Here is an 18,591-nt window from a genome sequence, read left to right as displayed (position 1 = left end):
AGTTGTTAATATTTTCTATGATGGGTGGAAAGCAACTATTTTCGTGTATAGCATCCAATTTTAAAAGCAGTGTTGACAGTAAAGAAAACAAATAATATCGCTGCTTCTTCACATCATGTGTTTTTTTCTTTTTGCTCTCAGTGTTTCGATCCTTATCTTCAATACAACTCGGCAGTGCTTTGTTGTGGTGAAGCAGTTCCGCCCAGGTAATCATTTCGTCAGTGTATTTGGTGTCAAACGAAGCTCGCTGGTAAGGTTACAACAGAAGGAAGGCTGTGTGTTGGGCCCGTGCCTCGTGCTGTAATTTGCGGAGCCTGTGCCCTCTGACTAGATAGAATGCATGGGATCTGTGAGATGCTTAATCCCTAAAGCCCAACATTCATGTTTAAAAGGACTCACTGAAAATATAACCGGTAGAGGCCCATTTCTTTTAAGGATCCCAAAAGGCCCCAGGACACCAACAACAGACCTTTGTGCTTCCTGCCTCGTGCTGGAGCAACCATACACTTACAGTGGTGCTCGGTGTGGCACAAATTCCACCCATGCTAACTTTCTACCACACCCACATGCATGTATTAACCTAACAAAGATCTTCTGTTGTAATTGTTTTAAGTGGATGACCGACGACGTGTTTCGTGCAACTACATATAAATTAATGGGAATAAACTAAAGCATATTCAGTGAAATAGCGGGTAGCCTCTAAGGGGGGAACTAAATTAACCTGGATCATTATAGTAGATTTTTGTTCTTTTAAAATGTCTGCTTTAAGGAAACCATATTCCACTGCGGCTCTTCTCCACAATTGCTTTTTCAGGATAGTTGTTGTGCTGTCTTGCAGCATAGGAGGGAGTCAGGCCTTCACATTAAAACATCTAGCATATAGAATGCTGTAAGGCATCTATCCTGTCTTGTCAGCCTTCTACTGCAATTGATGGTTGTTGTTGGACTTGGCCCTCTTTGAAACCCATTTTTGTTGACTATTAGGACTCTGTGCACTTTACCACTATTAACCGGTGCTAAAATGCTTGTGCTGTCTTCTTTAAACATCGTAAAATTGACTTACACCCAATTGCCACATTTCATTTATTTAGTTATAACACCCTAGTAAAGTGGTATTGCTTGTAGCCAGGGCCTGTAAATTAAATGCTACTAATGGGCCTGCAGCATTCATTGTACCACCCACTGCAGTTGTAACGCCGCGCTCTGACGCGGCGTCTCTTTCTGTCCTCGCGGGTGGAACGTGCTACCGATATTCGGAGCGCCGTTCCCCGCGTTTTTTGACTAAGCTTTCTGGGAAGCATATATTTCGCTCCCGGTCGCGCTACACTTACGTGTAGCCTTTTTTCTTCTTTTCTTGTTGGTGGTGGGTTTTTTGTTGGGCCTTTGCCTGTCTCTATCCATGTTGTGTCCATCTTGTCTTCTTCGTGTTTTTGTTCCAGCATGCTCTGTTTCTCTTTATACTGCTTCCTCTTTCCTAAACTGGTCTATGGGCTTTTCCCAATCCAAGATGGTGTTACTTCCCTTTCCTGTGATGTCACTTCCCTTTTCTCAGTATATAAGTCAGTCAGTCTTGTTCCTCCTTGCGTTGCAAACACTTCTTTCTGGTTGTGCTGTTCGCTCCTGTTCTTTGTTCCTGCTTTTTTGCCTTGGGAGATTTTTGCCTGTTCTTTGTTCCTGCTTTTGCCTTGGGAGATTTTTGCCTGTTCTTTGTTCCTGCTTTTTCCTTGGGATATTTTTGCCTGTTCTTTTTTTCCTGCCTTGTACCCTGGATATTGCCTATTTTTGTTTCCTGTTGTCAAGTCCTGTTTTTTCTTGTTTTCCTTCTGGAGTTCCTGTTAGAGGTTTTTTCCCCAGTGTTGGGTTTTTTTCCCTCTGCGACTCCTTCTGGAGGGTACGGTCTGCTTTGGCGTAGCCTGTCAAGCGGCACCGTGGCTACTAGAAAGGGTCGCCCTTATCTGGGAGCATCCAGGACCTGTAGAAGACTTGGTGTATTCGCCAATCCGAAATCCAGAGGTGAGAAGTCCAGCGCAGTACGTGACAGATTGCAACGCCAAAAGATTCTGCGTTGCGACAGCGCCATGGAAGATCCACAGGGAGAGGTGTCAGAAAATGCTCAAGCTATGTTACAGACTGTCCAACAGCAAGCCCAAGAGTTACAACAGTTACGGGCAGAGAACACTGCGCTACGACAGGTCTTGTCTTCCCGATCAATGGACATACCACCCGTATCTGCTACTATTCCTCGATATTCCAGAGATCCTTTAAAGATGAAGGAATTTTTGGACGCCCTGACGGTTTACTTTGCCTTTCGCCCACTCCAGTTTTCTTCGGATAAGACTAAGGTGGGCTATCTGATCAGCGCCTTGTCTGGTCCAGCGCTTGCTTGGGCGACTCCTCTGGTTTCTGCAGATGACCCAGTCCTGGCTAACTATTCCGCTTTCCTGACTGTTTTCAAACAAATGTTTGAGAGACCTGGGGTAGAAGCAGCAGCTGAAGAAGCCTTATGTGACATTCAGCAAGGTAATCAGGATGTACTACAGTATATAACCCGCTTCAAACAGATGGCAGCTGAAACCTCCTGGGTAGAACGCACCTTCGTAACCCTTTTCCGCCGAGGCCTGCGTGAAGAAATTAAAGATGAGCTTGTACACTCTTCCCCAGCTTGTTCTTTGAAAGAATTAATGGATCAATCTATGAACATCGAGTATAGACTTCGAGAGCGCAAGATGGAAAGACGTAGAACTAGAGCTCCATACCAGCCCGGTACCTTCCGTGCTAGCAGTCGGCGAACGGAAGATAGTCCATCTGAAGCCTCTCCACCTCCCCATGAAGAGCCCATGCAGATAGATCTGGTTCGTGGGCCATTGACGGAATCAGAAAGGGAGGAACGACGACGAAGGGGACTTTGCCTATATTGTGGTAAGGCTGGCCACCTGATCCGTAGTTGTCCGGTACGTCCCTCAAGGCCTGCGGGAAACGCCAGCTCCCGTCCCCTGTAAGGAGAAAGGAGACGGGAGGAGCTGAAGTACCATCAATATGTTCCTCAAAAGAAAGCATGTCCACCCTGTTTATCCTCTCGGTCAAGTTACAGAGTTCACAAGATCAAGAAGAACATCTTCTGGCTCTCCTTGATTGTGGAGCCAGTGGACTCTATCTGGATGAGACCTGGGCTACTAGTAAAGGAATTCCCCACATTCCTAAAGAAACCCCTGAGCAGGTTCACACAGTGGATGGTTCTCCGTTAACCTCAGGACCTGTGGTGGCCTCAACTCCTACTCTTTGTTTGACATTTGGGGGGCATCAAGAACACGTTGCCTTCGATCTCATAGCCTCACCAAATCACATCATGATTTTGGGAATTCCCTGGTTAGCTCGACACAACCCCTATATCAATTGGGAAACACGAACTATATCCCTAACGTCTTCATTTTGTCAACAGAATTGTTATTCTACTACTTCTTATTGGACTCCAAAAAGGTCCTGTCAGTCAACTCAGGATAACACTAACTCTATCAATATTATCCAGGGGGTTCCAGATTGTTATCAGGAATATATCAGGATTTTTCAGAAACCCAGTAATCCTATTTTGCCACCTCATCGCAGTTATGACTGTGCTATTCCTTTAATTCCTGATGAAGTCGTTCCCTTTGGTCGAATGTATTCTCTGACAGACCAAGAAAAGAAGGTGTTAAGGGAATATTTAGACGACAACTTACACAACGGTTTGATTGCTCCTTCCACGTCTCCCGCTGGGGCTCCTCTCTTCTTCGTTCCAAAGAAGACTAAGGATCTGTGTCCTTGTGTGGAATTTCGTGAACTTAACAGAATAACGATTAAGGATCGATATCCACTGCCTTTAATCAGAGATATACTGGATGCCATTCAAGGAGCCAAGATATTTACTAAATTAGATTTACGGGTGCCTATCATCTCTTTCTGATCAAGGAAGGAGATGAATGGAAGACTGCTTTCCGTACCCCTTTTGGGCACTATGAGTATCGTGTTGTGCCCTTTGGACTGACCAACGCCCCTTCTGTTTTTCAACGATTTATGGATTCAGTGTTCTCTGATATACTCAATCAATATGTGGTCATTTATTTGGATGATATCTTGATATATTCCCGTGATCCTGAGCACCATGTAGATCACGTCCTGCAAGTCCTGGAAAGACTCAAGAAAAACCAATTGTTTTGTAAACCTGAGAAGTGCGAGTTCCATAAATCTGAAGTAAGGTATCTCGGGTTTTGTATTAATCAACACGGAATATCCATGGATCCTGACAAGGTCAGTGCCATATTAGATTGGCCTTCTCTAACGTCCATTAAAGAAACGCAATGTTTTCTTGGGTTATCAAACTTTTATCGTCAGTTTATTCAGAACTTTGCCCACCTACAAAGTTTCATAACACAAACAATTAAGAAAGAGAACCTGAAGAAGGGTTTCATTTGGACCAAGGAGGCTGAACACGCGTTTCAAGAATTAAAGACAGCCTTTACCCAAGCACCCGTGTTGTGTCATCCTGACAATACCAAAAAATTTATCGTCGTGACTGATGCCTCAGACAGAGCTATTGGAGCAGTTTTGCTGCAGAAGCAAGACAATGATGGATTGGAACATCCAATCTTTTATCTGTCGCATATTCTATCAGAGGCTGAACGAAATTATTCTGTACTGGAACGAGAGCTACTCGCTCTCAAAGTAGCTTGTAAGGAATGGAGGCATTTCCTGATGGGTTCCAGAGAGCCTTTTGAAGCTAGGACTGATCACCGTAATCTCCAGTGTCTTCGGAGCTTTCAGTGTCGCAACAGTCGTCAGGCTCGATGGGCTTTCTTCTTTAGCCAGTACGATTTCATGATCACTTACATACCTGGTTCCCAGAATTTAGTGGCATATGCCTTATCCCGCAGATATCCTGACATAGCCCAGAACTCCTCTCCACATCTTATTGAGTCTAGCAGAATCATCGGAGCTACTCAATCTTTTCAAGAATGCATTCAATCCGAGTACCAGTTTCTGTCTGCTTCAGAATGGGATAAAGTGACTCCTTTTTTGCAGAAGAAGGACAACTACTTCTATCATCAACATGCTCTCTTCCTACCTACCAAGAAAGTGCAGACAGAAGCCCTGCAAATGTGCCATGATTCTCCTATAGCCGGTCATCGAGGTATCAGGAAGACCCAGGAACTGCTTCAGCGATCTTTTTGGTTGCCTTCGCTAAAGACAGACACTGAAACCTATGTGTCAGCATGCCCAGTCTGTGCCCAGACTAAGACACCCCGAACTAAGGTGGCAGGTTTATTAAGACCTTTACCTGTTCCTTCCGCTCCTTGGTGTACTCTATCCACTGATTTCATATGCTCTCTACCTACTTCCTCTGGTAACCAAGTAATCATGGTAACCGTAGATTCATTCACCAAGATGGCCCGTTTTTCAGCCTTGAAGAAACTACCAACGGCCCCAGAAATGAGTCGCATTTTTCTGCGAGATATTTTTCGCCTCCATGGTCTTCCTCTTGAGGTCATTTCGGACAGAGGGCCTCAATATGTTTCACGTTTCTGGAGAGCCTTTTGTGCCTTCTTTAACATTGAGATTTCTTTATCCTCTGGTTTCCATCCACAAACGAATGGGCAAACTGAACGAGTGAATCAAGAACTTCAGCAGTATCTGAGATGTTACTGTAATGCCACACAAAGCAATTGGTCAGAATATCTTGCTCTTGCCGAGTTCTCCTATAACAACACAATACATAGTGCGACCAAGACCACACCCTTTTATTGTACTTATGGATTTCATCCGAGGACTTTCACTACTGTTTCTCGAACATCCTCTTCTGTGCCTGCAGTCACTTCTTTTTCACGACAGATCTGTCGAATCCAGGGCCTACTTCACACTACTCTCCTAGCTTTGAAACAAGCTATTAAGCGAAAGGCGGATCGTTATCGGCAAGCCGCACCTTTGTATCAAGTGGGCCACAAGGTATGGCTTTCTTCCAGATTTCTACCATCCCGGTTTTCCACGAATAAGTTCAAGCCACGTTTTTATGGACCCTTTCGAATTTCGCACATCCTGAATCCTGTAGTTGTGCGTCTCCGCTTACCTCATACCTGGAGGGTTCGTCCTGTTTTCCATGTGTCCCAGTTAAAACCCTTCGTTCCTGATCCTTACCATCGCCATTTCCAATGTCCACCTCCTCTTTCTATCAACGGACAGCCTGAGTATGAAGTCCAGGAGATCTGTGATTCCAGAATTTTCCGACGTAAACTACAGTTTTTGGTCCACTGGAAAGGATACCCCCTCAGTGACTGTTCGTGGGAAGATGCTTCCTCCGTCCATGCTCCCCGTTTGGTTCGCCTGTTTTTTGACAATCATCCTGACAAACCTGGAGCCTCGGGGAGGGGACCTACTGTAACGCCGCGCTCTGACGCGGTGTCTCTTTCTGTCCTCGCGGGTGGAACGTGCTACCGATATTCGGAGCGCCGTTCCCCGCGTTTTTTGACTAAGCTTTCTGGGAAGCATATATTTCGCTCCCGGTCGCGCTACACATACGTGTAGCCTTTTTTCTTCTTTTCTTGTTGGTGGTGGGTTTTTTGTTGGGCCTTTGCCTGTCTCTATCCATGTTGTGTCCATCTTGTCTTCTTCGTGTTTTTGTTCCAGCATGCTCTGTTTCTCTTTATACTACTTCCTTTTTCCTATACTGGTCTATGGGCTTTTCCCAATCCAAGATGGTGTTACTTCCCTTTCCTGTGATGTCACTTCCCTTTTCTCAGTATATAAGTCAGTCAGTCTTGTTCCTCCTTGCGTTGCAAACACTTCCTTCTGGTTGTGCTGTTCGCTCCTGTTCTTTGTTCCTGCTTTTTCGCCTTGGGAGATTTTTGCCTGTTCTTTGTTCCTGCTTTTGCCTTGGGAGATTTTTGCCTGTTCTTTGTTCCTGCTTTTTCCTTGGGATATTTTTGCCTGTTCTTTTTTTCCTGCCTTGTACCCTGGATATTGCCTATTTTTGTTTCCTGTTGTCAAGTCCTGTTTTTTCTTGTTTTCCTTCTGGAGTTCCTGTTAGAGGTTTTTTCCCCAGTGTTGGTTTTTTTTCCCTCTGGGACTCCTTCTGGAGGGTACGGTCTGCTTTGGCATAGCCTGTCAAGCGGCACCGTGGCTACTAGAAAGGGTCGCCCTTATCTGGGAGCATCCAGGACCTGTAGAAGACTTGGGGCCTGATTCTAACTTTGGAGGACGGTGTTAAACCGTCCCAAAAGTGGCGGATATACCACCTACCGTATTACGAGTTCCATAGGATATAATGGACTCGTAATACGGTAGGTGGTATATCCGCCACTTTTGGGACGGTTTAACACCGTCCTCCAAAGTTAGAATCAGGCCCTTGGTGTATTCGCCAATCCGAAATCCAGCGGTGAGAAGTCCAGCGCAGTACGTGACAGCAGTAGCCTTTTTAAAACACAATCCATTCTTGCTATTGCAGCCTGTAGTGCAGGTTTAAACTGTCTGTTCGACCTGGCAAAATAATCCTTTTGCCAGCCATACACCTTTCTCTTTCATACATATGGCACCCCGAGGGTAGACCCTAAACAACCCATAGGACAGGGTGCACTGTATTTAAAAAGTTGGGCATGTACCTTTAAGTTTTACATGTCCTAGTGGTGAAAAACCTCTAAGTTAGTTTTTCACTACTGTAAGGCCCACCTCTCGCGTTTGATAAGATTGGGTTACCTTATTACAATTAATAAGTCTTAACGTTTGATTGGGAGCAAATCACATTGTCATGTTTACGCACAAATGGATTGTAATTTGAAGCCCTCTTTAATGGCAATGTTGGATTTTAAGTCACAATTCTGAAAATGCCACTTTTAGAAAGTTGGCATTTTCCTACCCTATGGGCTAACAGAAACAGACCACATCCAATACCTCCAGGTACGCCACTGGGTGATGAAACCCTCTATGAAGCCACATGCAGAGCGGCCCCTTACGCCTTTTGGAAAGTGGGTACTCTTCAGAAAAGACACCAAAGGCTCATCACTAAGCTCTGCAACATGCTGGGTAAGGGGGTCATACCAGCCAGAACTGCAGGACAATTTATATGCAAGGCCAAACCGGGCAGGGCTCTTTCTAATAAGGAGTGGGAAGACCTCCATTACAGGGCCCGGCTTTTGGCCCTCAACTTGGCAAACACTGAAACGGCATACAAAATAGTGTTATACTGCTGCTTTACACCTGTACAGCTCCAGGCATGGAACCCTGTACGCTTGAAAGAATGGTGGAGGAGATGCCGGGGTACTGGCACCTTGCTCCTCCTTCTGTGGCATTGTCAGAAACCAGGCCATTATCGGGAACGTATACTGGATGATATAGATCAAGAATTAACCAGTACAATCCAGAGGCCTACACTATTTGGTACTTCCTTATCCACCGACATTCCCACTTCATTCACCGAGAGGGAAACAAATGGCCTTGGCATTAGTAGCAGCCCACCAAGTGATTCTTTCCGTATGGGGCACAGATACAATCCCTGACTACTCCACGTGGCTGCACATACTGTGGTTTAAACTGGGAAAAAAACAATTGTCCCTCGCCATTGACCTCAAAATGATTCTTACTAATGGGCACCATTCAGTCATATACTCTCCACCGAATTTATCGAATTAACCTGCCCATCTTATTTAAAACTGCTCAATCTGCTCCCAGTGACCGAGCTCACTGATAATTTAGCCTCAACCTAATCTACCTGGTCATCGCATGCTCCTCAGTATCCACCAATTGCCATGACAGACTTCTACTATAGACCACTTAGATATCTCTTTTGAAGGAATCGGAGGGAGGGTGAGGGTACACTTTGGGTTACTTTTGTTGTTCTCTTTCCAAATTCCCTTAGCAATGCTGCCGGCCCCAGGATTGTAGGCAGACAGCTATGTTTATCTAAGTTTTGAATGTTTTATTGACACTGCCGGCCCTCTGGGTTGTAGGCGACCAGCTGTGTATGTTTGCAACTGGATGAGGCTGTAATGAACAGAATTGATCCATAAAGTGGTTGGCTATTCTAGGACAGATTCCCTTCGTGCTATACAGTTTTATTCATCGACATTCCTAGCTTGGTCAGGGTTGCCCAAGTGTACCAAATTTTAGATGTAATCATTAGACATCCTACGCTGATCTTTTCGGCCCACAAGCTAACCTCACGCCATGCCACTGTATCACCGGCTGCCATATTTCTGCTTTCTTGGGGGTCAAACATTTCTTCTCCAGGTTGCATACTTATATCACTTAGTCTGGCTATTCTATGTAGCTTTGAGGCGTCAAGGAGACTCATTTCCTACAGATCTCCCTTTTAGCCATTTGCACCAAGTAGATTAACAGCGACAGCTGTTTTCTCCTGGGGTGAAGTCAGAATCAAATTTGCATTCCTCAGAGACACCAAAAAAACGAGTTGAGGGCTTACCTTATACCTTATCTTCTCATTTCTTTATTTCACTTAATGACTTACCCCCATCGTGCTATAAAAGTTGTATATTAGGACACAATAAAAATGTGTATCTTCCGACCTTCTTGAGTCCTTATTTTTGGCTCTACCTTAGTACATGATTCCTCGGCTTCGATAGTGTGTGTGGAGTCCAGTGGGCTCTGTGTAAAGTGAATAGATGGTCTCTTCTCAGAGAAGCTGATTTAATGTATTATATAGCACACGCATTGAATCTTGCACTTATTCTTTAAATCCAGTGATGGCAGGTCATTCCTCCAAAGTACGCATGGGCAGTTCTAAGTCTCCATTTGCTGCATCCAGCATCATCCAGTACCAAAGCGCAACCTCTTTCTTCCTAATGGAAGTGTCTTAGAGTTGTTCTTGAAAGAGGTCTTATCTCCCTCTCTTCTTTCTGCACTTTGTGCCGAATTCCTCAGTTGGTAGCATTTATATTGAAACAGCTTACAGTCTGTTTTTGAGGCAGTGACCTCCCAAGATAGTAGCTCCGCATCCTGCAGTAGTTAACACCATTTATTGATTCTTCTAGTTTGAAAAAACTCTGTTAGCTGGTCTCACATACATTCTGGTGTCCCAGGAGAGTTCAAAATGAGCCTGTACTTGCTGAAATAGGGAATAGCCAACAACCTCCTGATGTCTACCTATAGTATGATAGCTGCTTGAAGTGTTTTAAATTTGGCTTTCTAAAAAAACTGTCACCCCAAATTTATATAGGAAATATGTCTCCAATTTGTATGTGTTATTTAGCATAGTTTGTAATAACCCCCCCCCACTATTTGTAATTCCTTCGGTTCTTTCAGTAGTACCTTGATATTCTTCTACTGAAAAGCCCAGCAGTAATATTGAAAGTCTGGAGTGGCCACCCCCCCTTGTTGCTTTTCCTTCATAGCTTTTTCCCCAGAGATCCTGATCCCTTTGGAGACCCAAAAACTCCCTATTGAAGCTCAGGGGGATGGAATTAACGAGGAACATGAAGTTGGGCAGGAAAGACATTTTGATCAGATTGAACCATCCATAAATTGAAGGGGGAAGGTTCACCCCCAGGATCTTAGTATTTTCTTGGTTTCAGCTATTGCCTTCCTAAGATTGTTCTGTGCCGTGACTTGGATCACCCTGACTCCGAGATACCTGAATTACTTCATAATGAATTCATTATTACTACGGAAATTCCAAGCTATGATCCTAGTTATTTATTAATTCACCAAATATCCTGGTAGCACTTGAAACCCATTCATTATGCGCAGTTTCATGGGGAGAGGATCTGTCAGACTAGAGGAATAAATTGTCAAGGCATCAGCCTAAATTGCTACGAACCACTGTAAGAAGAAGCTGCAACTATGCACTCAATCCTGAATCTCCTGGCTGGGGGCTCTATGTACAAGTTAATCAAGAAGGGAGATATGGTTCACCCTTGCCGGGTGCAAGATTGTAGCATAAATTGTGGAGTGAATTTCCTGTTTATAGCTAAACTTGCAGCCTGCTTATTGTAAATTAGCCAAATTGCCATACAGAAAATCACTCCTGAACCACTGAGTTTAAGGACTGCCTTCAGAAATGACCAGTTGAACACTAAAGTAGCAAAGGGCAACTTCTGCAATGTAGCTATATCTGTTGCACCTATACAACCATGTGTTAGGTGATGCAGCTGTTTCCCTGGTTTGAAACCTTCCTGATCTTCATGAATCAGATCCCCAATCACCCTGTTTAATCTTTTCGCCATTATTAGTGTGTAAAACTTATAATCGTAGTTTAGCAAGGAGATTGGCCTGTATGATTCACACTTTCTCTGGCTATTATGTGGTTTTAATAGTACTCTAATTGTTGCCACCTTCCAAAGAATGGGGGATTGACATCATTAATAAAGATGGCATTGAAAAGTTAGGCTAAACTCCTTGTGATATTGTTCTCTATGACCATATAAAACTAATTTGGTAATCTGTCGAGGTCTGATGCTCTACCTCTTTTGCACTCTTTCAAGACCTCCTTCACTTCTTCCTGTTTGATTTTGTGGTTTAATTCATATGCCTGATTTAGATCATCCAGCCGAGGAAGCAGGTCCTCACTTAACCATCCTTCATTTACTCCCTCGGACACCTTGGGCCGTTCTGTATTTAGATCTTGAAAAAAGCTACAAAGGTGTAACAGGATGCAAGACACGGCCCACATCAATATTCTGTTAAGTATAAAGATTTATTGTAAGAATCTCAAAACAGGCAGGCCAATGTGCCAAAAAGTCTTCCCTGAGTTTCCCCTTAGTATGGCTAGTGTTTTCCTTTAGTCCACTCCCTTCTTGGACTTCTCCATGGTAGATAGACTTCGCCCTTGGGGGAAACAAAAGAGGGAGGCCTAAATTATCAGGTCAAACTACGGATTGGTAGCCCATCACCTTAATGTCTTAAAACTGTTACGGGCCAGCAGCCCGTAACGAACACCGAGGGAAAAAGAGCTTCAGCCCCTGTGAGAAAATAGATCCAGTAAGCCCTGTCCTTCTTTGTATCACTGCATATATCACCACCAAGTGTATAATACCTTTCAATTTTACTTCCGTGAAGTAAACCATGAGTGTTGACAGGAAGGCAGGGCCTCTGAGTGCAACCCCATCTCATCAGTGAGTCTACCAAAATGAAATAGAATGAACAAATAAACCCAAAGAGTGCTCCCCTAAAGATGCGCTATATCCCCCCTCCAGGTTCCCTCATGCCACAGCCCACCAAACCAATGCTTGTGCTCCCTTCCTAGTCACTTATCTCAAGCCGCAACTCTGATTAAGATCCATCATGGCCTCATCTGTCTCGCCCTTCCCCAGGGTGTCAGAACTGTGGCCCTCTTCTTCCAGCAGATGTTAGGGCACCTTCAGGTCAGCTGCAGTCCCTTGGCTCAACAAGGGATTGATATCAGTCACTGCTGTTTGTGCCTCCTCCTTCCTGGGGTGCCTCCCCTTGTCATCCCTCATGTTGTCCTGTTCCCTTGCAACACTGGGTTGGTTTCCTCCACCTCCCTCTGCTTCAGCATATGATCCTATGCCTCCAATCCGTCATTGCACACCCCTTAGCCAGCCTCAACCCCGATATTAAATGGCTGAGTCGAATGGGGGGGGCGTGGTCTGACTAATGACTAGATCCCTAGTCAGTGTCTCCGTCATGCCCCTAGATTCCTCACCAGAGTCGGCCTCCATCGCCTCCCTAACATCCTGGCCACAAAAGTCTTGTCCAGTCTCTTTGTTGCTCATTAAAACGTCCTCCAGGGCCTTCTTTTCTATTTCTCTGATCAAGATCTTGGTACGTCTACCTTACAGCAGTTGTCCCCTTATTATTGCTTGTCTCGCCCCTTCTCCAAATTCGCTCTTCCAGTTAGCCCGACAGCTCTCTCCTAGGGCCCTGTACTTTGTCTCACTTGATTATCATGTAAATCCTCCTCCAACCCAAACAACCTATCTTCCAGAACCTGGAACTTTGACTTGTCCTTTCTATCTATATGTGCAGATATGCTTTGTTATTCTGCCTCTTATAAACGCCTTGAAGGCGTTCCATACAGTGCTAACGGAACCAGTACCCAACAAGACATCAAAAATCAGTTCTATAGCCTGTCTTAACTGCTGCCCCACTTCCTGGTTAAATAGCAGCTTTCTGTCCAAAGTCCACCTTTAAGTGCCTCCCACTTGTTTTAGTAATAGTGCCAGAATGACCTGCCAAATAATCAGATAGATGGGCTGTAAGATGCCTGACCACTGTAACATCACAAATTTCCTGTTGGACTAGGAAAAAATCTATTCTAGAGTAGTGACCATGTTTTTATTATGGAAGTTGTACCCTCCCCAGGAGTTCTTGCTCTCATTCTTCAGATATCCAAGAGACCCAAGTCCTTGTTAACGCGTCCTTTTATGTTAATTTGTTACACATTAGGACTCGTTTTAGGCCAATGAATCTTTTGACCCAGTTGAGAGACACCATAGGACGAGATAGCGAATCAATATGTCAATCAATATATCAATAATGTCATCAATATTTATCACAACGATACATTTCACTTTAGTCAAAGACATTAATCAAATATGACGACGCAACCATGACCTTTCAGCCATGAATAACCACACCTTTTAATAGAATTTTATGAATTTTATTCCCTATTAGTTACAATCTAAGATTAAGTGCGTCAATCTCAAAGCCAAGAAACACAACAGCATGGTTACGATATGGCAACTTTGGTAAGATTTCAACAAGGCAAGAATCATAAACATCAAAATATAACACGGCGTAAACATAGGTCAGAATATAGCAGAGTGTCAAATATGCGTTAGTTCAACATAGCATAATGTCAGTCGTTTGTCTGTTTGCGTCAATATGAGGATCACCTGTCCTAACCACTAATTAGCATTGGCATGTTGGGCTTCATGCAAAACAATTTAGAACACCAATTTGGAAAACATCTAGCTATGGTTTCTGTCAAAAAACGAGCAGTTGGTACCTAGAAAGGAAAAGCAAACAGACAAATTACAAATTGCATTGTCATAATTACCCTCCAAGATTAGGTCAGCACACAGGATCAGTCTTCGTCTTCAGGACATCATTCAAACGCCATCCGTCAAGACTCAGCTAAGGGCATAGGGGCCACTTCCCTCGTAAGGAGGAGTAGTGTAAATGGGCAGTCTATGGGTGAGGATGGTTTTAATAAGTCTCAAAGTCACCAAACAGAGTGACAGAGTTTCTGGATAAAATCAATAGCATTCCCTACCTAATTCTAATGACCCTTCTGTGACATGGGTTTTTATCCCTTTTTCGTAGTACATTCCCCTAAAATTCTATTGGACACTAACTATACCCCACTATCTTTAACCTATCAAATTTAGCATTTAGTAATCCCAATTGTCACCCCACGTTAGTTCGTGGTTCTTTGATTGGTCTTCATAATTGACGTCTTCGGAGGTGGCACGTCCGGTATTACTTCACATTTTGGCACGTCTTTTGGGTCAGCAGATTCATTGTCCATCGGTCTAAGTGACCTTGTACATTTCATTAATTTACATTTGTTTCAATTTGCACATAACTTTTAAACCAATGCACCGAATATGCGCTTGGGAACGGAATTAAAATAGATACATTCGTCTTCCAAGTTGAAAAAAGGAACATTTGCAGGGTCATGGCCCTTTGCGAGTCAGCACACTGAAAAAACAGAAAAATGCATTTAATATGAGAGCTGGGCAGCTAAACCCCGCAGCTCACGCTAACTTAAGTCCTATAAAGATTTTCAATACAGATGCAGTAACTTAAATGTTAATATAAGCTTAATTAAACATAACATAAACATTGTATTCATCATTGTTAGTTTGTGTATACATTGGTGGCCATTTACCGTGGTCATAATTCAGGTGCGCGTTTAAGCAAAACCGCTATTATTATTGTTTTCTATGAAGCATCATTACACATTAATATAAACCTTTCATTTAATATATGTTATTTAAGCTACGCTCTCTCATCCTCAATCATCGTCCTGATTTGTGACTGCATTTTTGGTGAGTTAGCTGTTTTTGTAGATTTGGACCTATCTAATACATTATCTATCAGGACATTTAAATCACCCCCACTATTATTGCAGCATTGTATTCAAAGAGCTGTAAGTACAGACTTCTAAGGGTCTCTTGGTCATTGATATTTGGCCCATAGAATTCTGCTTTTCAGAATAATTCTCCCTGCACCTGGAGCTTTGCTGTTATCCATCTCCCAATGTTGTCCGCAGTGTATTCCAGGATCTCTGCAGAGGTCTTAGTCTTACCAAATATGGACATCCCCTTTTGAGCAGCAATCCTGATCTATACAGACAAACTGCTTATGCCAGTTCTGGGCTAAAAAGAGGTTGCTACTCTCTTTCTTTTTTAGGAAGGTGTCTCTCCTGTAATACTATGATCTGCTACTTGGATTTGCTTATTTATTGAACGATCTTCTTTCGTCTTCTTTTCACTCTGAGGCCATTGACATCTCAGGACCTAATACTCACTGGACACCTGTTTTGTTCATCAGCGATGACTCTTTTAGTCGCTCTTACTCCCATAAAGCCCTTTTACTCTACAGCCATCCCCTGGTATATTTTCCTGTGATTAGTTTTGCTTTCCTGTGCACACTGTGTTGAGGGCTGCTTTTTTTCTTTGTGCTCACCCAATTCCACCCAAATCCACCCCCAGGGAACCTTCCCCGACTTCACATTTTGGCACCCACACATTCAAGCTTCACCCCCTTAGGAATGACAGACCACTAAAATAATACATTAGTCTTTTTGTGAGCTAATCTGTTTCCTCTGCTTAGCATGGCTCCCTTATATTGTGCATTTTATTATTCCACATCACCCATAGGGTAGCTGGAAATTTAATCTGAGCAGTGGGTTCCAACCCCCTGAGCTCGTTATATGTTTCCCTGGATCTCATTGCCTTTCCTGCGTTATTCTGGAAATAGCAGACCTTATCTTAAAGATTAAGGGCCTGATTTAGCTCTTGTCGGACGGGGTTACTCTATCATAAACATGACGAATATCCCGTCAGCCGTATTATGATTCAAATAATATCTTTGGAAATTGTAATATGGCGAACTGAATAATCGTCATGTTTGTGACTCTCACGCCAAGATCTAAATCGGGCCTGAAGTTATTAACTTTCAATGTGTTCTCTTTAAGACCAGTTAACAATATTTCCTCTTTAGTTGTGTACCTTTTTAAGTTCACCAGGATTTTCCATGTTTTTTTCCTGTTGGAATTTTTTTGTAATGGGATTTCAGTGCACCCTGTGGATATCAGCAGCAAGATCTATGGTCGGGTCTCTCAAGGGGGCTGGTTTTTTATTAAGCAAATCACTTCATTCTACACCTTTGGACACATTCAAACTTCTAATATTGTTTCACCTTGCTTTGTTCTCAAGACTTTACAGTTTTTGCTGGATTTCTCTGTCCCTTGTTTTTAATCTTGTGATATCTTCTTTATTTGAATTGGCCAGGCCCCTAAGTGCTGTCAATGTATCTTCAAGAGCTTTTGTCTGCTGCTCTAAGTTGCCCATCTTTTCCTCTCGGGCAGTACATGTCCCATATATTTCTTTCTACTTATCTGATGTTGCGAATTTAACTGTCACATGTGTCAGTACTTCTAGCATTTTCTCGGAGTTGCTCAGGGACAACACTTGCCCAGCACCTTCTACTGGCGCGTGCCCCACTGGTTCTGTACCACTGTGCTACTCATCCATGGCAGTTTCATCCAACAGAACCATGAACCTATTTCTTGTAGGTGTTATGGTTATCACCTCGTTAGAACTCTCTAGCGTACTATTTGCTCTGTAAATTTCGCGTCATTTAATACTTATATTTTTGTCTCCTCCCTCATCCCTGCTATCGACTTGTCAATACCTCCATCAATATACCATCACTTTCTACGACTGAAGTCTACCCCTTGACATATGATTTGAGAGAGGGGTTGATTTTGAGATTCAGTGGGGGCTGTTGATGTTCTCTCTGCTCACAGCCACTGGTCAGGTTGCCTTACGCATTAGTGGGTAACATCTTATGTTTATTGCTACCAGATCCTATTTTACCAGATCTCCCGGTTTTAGAGCTCAAAGCTGCTTACAGCCCCAAAGCTCTTTTTACTTTACTGCTCCTCTAGGCGTAGTGCTCACTGCTTCATCAAATCACTCAACTTCCACTCTGTCATGTTGGGGGGGAGCTCCTTTTACATCAAGTGGCTTCAGCGGCTGAGACTAGAGACATTTGAGAAGCACACCCTCCACTTTTCTCCAGGCCGCAGTGCTGTAGCCTGCTGCATTTCGGGAGAATGCAAGAATGTACAGTTGCTGCCCACACTACCAAAGAGGGTGATGCATGCAGCTGCACGTCAGTCTCACTGAAGATCCACTGTTGGATTTTTGTCTTTTTGGTCTCAAACTTTTTATTAAAATGTAATCTACTTCTCAAAATTGGTGTGGGATTTTTATTGTATGGTAATTTTACCTTATTATTGTTGTTGTGCTCCATAAATACTTTACACATTGTCTCTAAGTTAAGCCTAACTGCTTTTGTACCAAGCTACCATAGGGTTAAGCATAGGTTTGTTTAGTGTATTTTTGTGGTTCACAAGGATTGTGGTTGTTGCTTGAGAAGGGCTAACACTTCCCTGAACAGGTAACCCCGTTTCTCATAGTTATGGTAATGCACATTCTGCCCACAAACCCTTGGTTCTTATTCTTCTTTTAGCTTGTTAGTTCACCCTAAGAGGAGTGCCCAAGAAATAGCATCATTGAGGTAGATATTGTCATCAATTAAATCCTCTTTCTACTAGGGTAAGGAGCCTTATTTTGCTGCTCACAAAGTCCTCAATGGTCAAAACTAGACTATTTTGGAATTTCAGACAAATTAAAAACAAGACTGTTGAATCCCACAGTAGGTACGAAGACTTCATGTCAAAAAACTGGTGGCATTCATTTACTCTAAGAAGTCCACCTTCACTGAGGATGTAATGTTTTAGGCCTTCATTTCTGGTTCAGTTGATCACACAGACATCTTGTGGAGGCACTATCACTTATATAATCTGCGTGAGCCTGGATGTGGGGTCAAAACAGTGTTAACCTCCAAAATAGATGGGCAATGTGTTGCTCATGACAAGATTCGAAACATCATTGCAAACATAGTAAATTAGAAAAAAAGTACTGATTCAAAAAAGGGAGATTAAGGTCAGAAATGTAGAGAAAAACATGAAGGTTTATTAAAATAAGATACAAAATACAAAAATATATAGCCCAGTCCAGTAAATAAAAAGACACAGATATCAATTGCCATAAAGGCTTTTGGCATTAGACTTAAATGCAGTAATGAGCAGAAAAGCTCAAAATTGTACAGCCGCTCTTAGTATACCTTGATTTTCTCTCAGACAAGAAGCATTCACAAACAGAGTCAGATCAGCTATTTCGAAAGGAATAATTTTGATCTCTGGTTCCTGGTTTGGTACACACTTTTGTTACTTCGACTCAAATGTCGTCATAGCCTTTATCCTCTTCATCATTGTGTGGATTCAGCAGCACTATTGCAGGATTTATAGCATTTACACCTACTTATTTTATGTTATGAGCTGCCTATATCGTCTGC

At 43.1% G+C, this 18,591-nt stretch overlaps 1 protein-coding gene across 1 annotated transcript in view; it reads left to right on the top strand.

Moving 5' to 3' along the window:
• Positions 1-18,591, top strand: part of NUDT14 (nudix hydrolase 14) — a 500,399-nt gene that overhangs the window by 389,787 nt on the left and 92,021 nt on the right. Inside the window, exon 3 of the mRNA XM_069207330.1 lies at positions 142-206. Within this exon, the coding sequence (XP_069063431.1) occupies positions 142-206 (65 nt within the window). The remainder of the gene's footprint in view (positions 1-141; positions 207-18,591) is intronic.

This window comes from Pleurodeles waltl, chromosome 9, assembly GCF_031143425.1.
Source record: "Pleurodeles waltl isolate 20211129_DDA chromosome 9, aPleWal1.hap1.20221129, whole genome shotgun sequence".
Lineage (NCBI taxonomy): Eukaryota > Metazoa > Chordata > Amphibia > Caudata > Salamandridae > Pleurodeles > Pleurodeles waltl.
The sequence above is the reverse complement of the archived record's forward strand: the minus strand, read 5'-3'. Positions and strand labels throughout refer to the sequence as shown.